Genomic DNA, 2,430 nt, shown 5'->3' on the forward strand with positions numbered 1-2,430 from the left:
TTTGGAAAAATAGTAAGAAGTAAAGGATGGATAATGATCCAATTGGACAAAGTGAAAAAATTTGAGAGAAGGAGGATGTAAAGCAGCACCAAATGGAAGTGTGATGAGAACATCAGTTCTAGCAATACCATATTTCTGGGATGAAGAAAAAGTTAAAGAAAATTCAAAGAAAATAGGAAGTACTACACATGCAGATCCTAGATGTCAAGCATCTGTTAATGTAATTGTACTTATATTAGCAAAATTATTACAAGGAAGAGAAGATATTGAAGAAATAATTAAAGAATCAATTTATGATAGTGAAAAAATGTTAAATGAAGAATATAAAAAAGAATTTATAGAATACACAAATGCTAAAACACTTGAAGAAATAAAATTAAATGAATCTATAGGATATACATTTAAACCTGTAGGATGTGCTATATTATCATTAAGAGAAGCATTTAAAATGAAAGAAAAAGGAATAGATAAAACAATAATATTTGAAAAATTAATTGAAAGAATTGCATATGAAGGAGGAGATGCAGATACAAATGGAGCAGTAGTTGGAGCAGTTCTTGGAACATATTTAAAAGGAATTTGTATGCCTAATGATTGGTTAGATTTAGATAATAAAAAATGGTTAGAAGAACGATTAAATCGTTTATTACATCTTTATCAATTAGAACCTTTTCATTTTAAATAATTTTTTTATTTCATTTCTTTTTTTTTATCTTTAAAAAAATATTAAAAAAGTCTTAAAAAATTTAATTAATTTAATTGATTTAATAAATATCATTAAGAATTTGAAGACATCCTTTATAATCAATGTCTTTATGTGCACCAACTGGATTATATTCAAATTTTCTTGCAATATTTTCAAATTCTTCTTTTCCTTTACCCCATTCTGATAATTTTGTTTTCATTCCAATTGATTTAAACCATTTCTCTATTGCTTCTATTGTTGCTTCTGCTGTACTATTCTTAATTCCAAAAACTTGTTCTCCCATTTGAATTATTTTCTTTCTATTTTTCTCTTTATTAAATCTCATTACACCTAATGTCGTAATTGCTAATGTTTCTCCATGTGCAAGTCCATAATAATTAGTTATTTCATGTCCTATTGCATGTGCTCCTCCACAAAGTTGTACTCCACATAAAAGTGTTGTATTTAATGCTACTGTTGCAGCATAACAGAATGTAATTCGTGCTTGATAATCTTGATGATTTTCTATTGTTTTATGTGATACTGCAATGATTGTTCTCATTACACCTTCTGCTTCTGCTTCTACAACTGGATTTAAATGATAATTTCCAATATATTGTTCAATACAATGAACAAATGAATCAACAAGTCCATTTCTAATTTGATTATCTGGAAGAGACATAGTAAAACATGGATCAACAATAGACCATGTTGGAAAAATTGATTCATCACTAAATGATAATTTTTGTTTGTCTGAATGTCTTGAAATAACTCCCCAACAATTCATTTCTGATCCTGTAGCTGGAATTGTTAAAATTACTCCTATTTTTGCTTTAGCTGGATTTACTTTAAATTCTCTTTTTTTAATACAAATATCATATGGATCATTTGAATATGTATGTTCCATTCCAAGTGCTATATATTTTGTTGCATCAATAATTGATCCTCCTCCAACTGCAACAAAGAAGTTAATTTGATTTTCTTTAGCAATTTTAATAGCCTTAATACATGTTTCATGTGATGGATTTGGTTCTATTCCTCCAAACTCTATTATTGGTTTAATATGTTTCATGACTTCTTCATAAACTCCATTCTTCTTAATAGATCCTCCTCCATATGTCATCATGATTCTTGCATCCTCAGGAATTAAATGTTGTTTCTCAATCTCATCTAATGACCCTTTTCCATAAATTAATCTAACTGGATTATAATATGTGAAATTAAGCATTGTCATTGTTTCTTCAACTCAATGAGTATACACTTTTCTCTGTTGTTTAAATAGTCCTTTCATTCTGTAATCTTGTGTATAAAAACATTAACAACTCAACTATTTTGATAATAATTCGCTTTATTGTATCAAAACTTCATCAATCAACGAATACTATAAACTTCATGAATTTTCATTACATATTAATGACACACTTTGTGTAGAAATAGAAACCGTAGAACAGAAAGAATACCATAAATCAAATTACCTCGTTTGTTGATTGTATCAAAAAAGTAGAAAGACAAATATTACATAACAAATAAATAAAACTTTAAAACTCATAACGTATCGACATTTCTTTCTGAACACTTCAGAAAAAACTAGCATTTTGTGATATGGAGATTGTTCAGCATAAATGAAAATTAGTTATACACTAACTCTTAAAACATAAAAACAAACCATAAAACTCTTCTCAAACTAGAGGTGTAAATAATTATACAAATAAAGAAATAAAACAACAAGAGTTGAAAGAAGAATA

At 27.3% G+C, this 2,430-nt stretch overlaps 2 protein-coding genes across 2 annotated transcripts, besides 1 other annotated feature; one reads left to right on the forward strand and one right to left on the reverse strand.

Moving 5' to 3' along the window:
• Positions 1-103: 103 nt before the first annotated feature.
• Positions 104-685, forward strand: EDI_098010 (uncharacterized protein; the record flags this gene model as incomplete). The annotated part of the gene is made up of 1 exon (XM_001738416.1): positions 104-685. The coding sequence occupies one exon, from the start codon at positions 104-106 to the stop codon at positions 683-685; it is 582 nt and encodes a 193-aa protein (XP_001738468.1).
• Positions 675-775: a sequence feature (AT_rich).
• EDI_098020 (alcohol dehydrogenase, putative) lies at positions 765-1,919 on the reverse strand (the record flags this gene model as incomplete). Its single annotated transcript, XM_001738417.1, has 1 exon — positions 765-1,919. One exon carries the CDS (start codon positions 1,917-1,919, stop codon positions 765-767), a length of 1,155 nt encoding a protein of 384 aa, XP_001738469.1.
• Positions 1,920-2,430: the final 511 nt, after the last annotated feature.

This window comes from Entamoeba dispar, genomic scaffold, assembly GCF_000209125.1.
Source record: "Entamoeba dispar SAW760 scf_1105229461345 genomic scaffold, whole genome shotgun sequence".
NCBI lineage: Eukaryota > Evosea > Mastigamoebida > Endamoebidae > Entamoeba > Entamoeba dispar.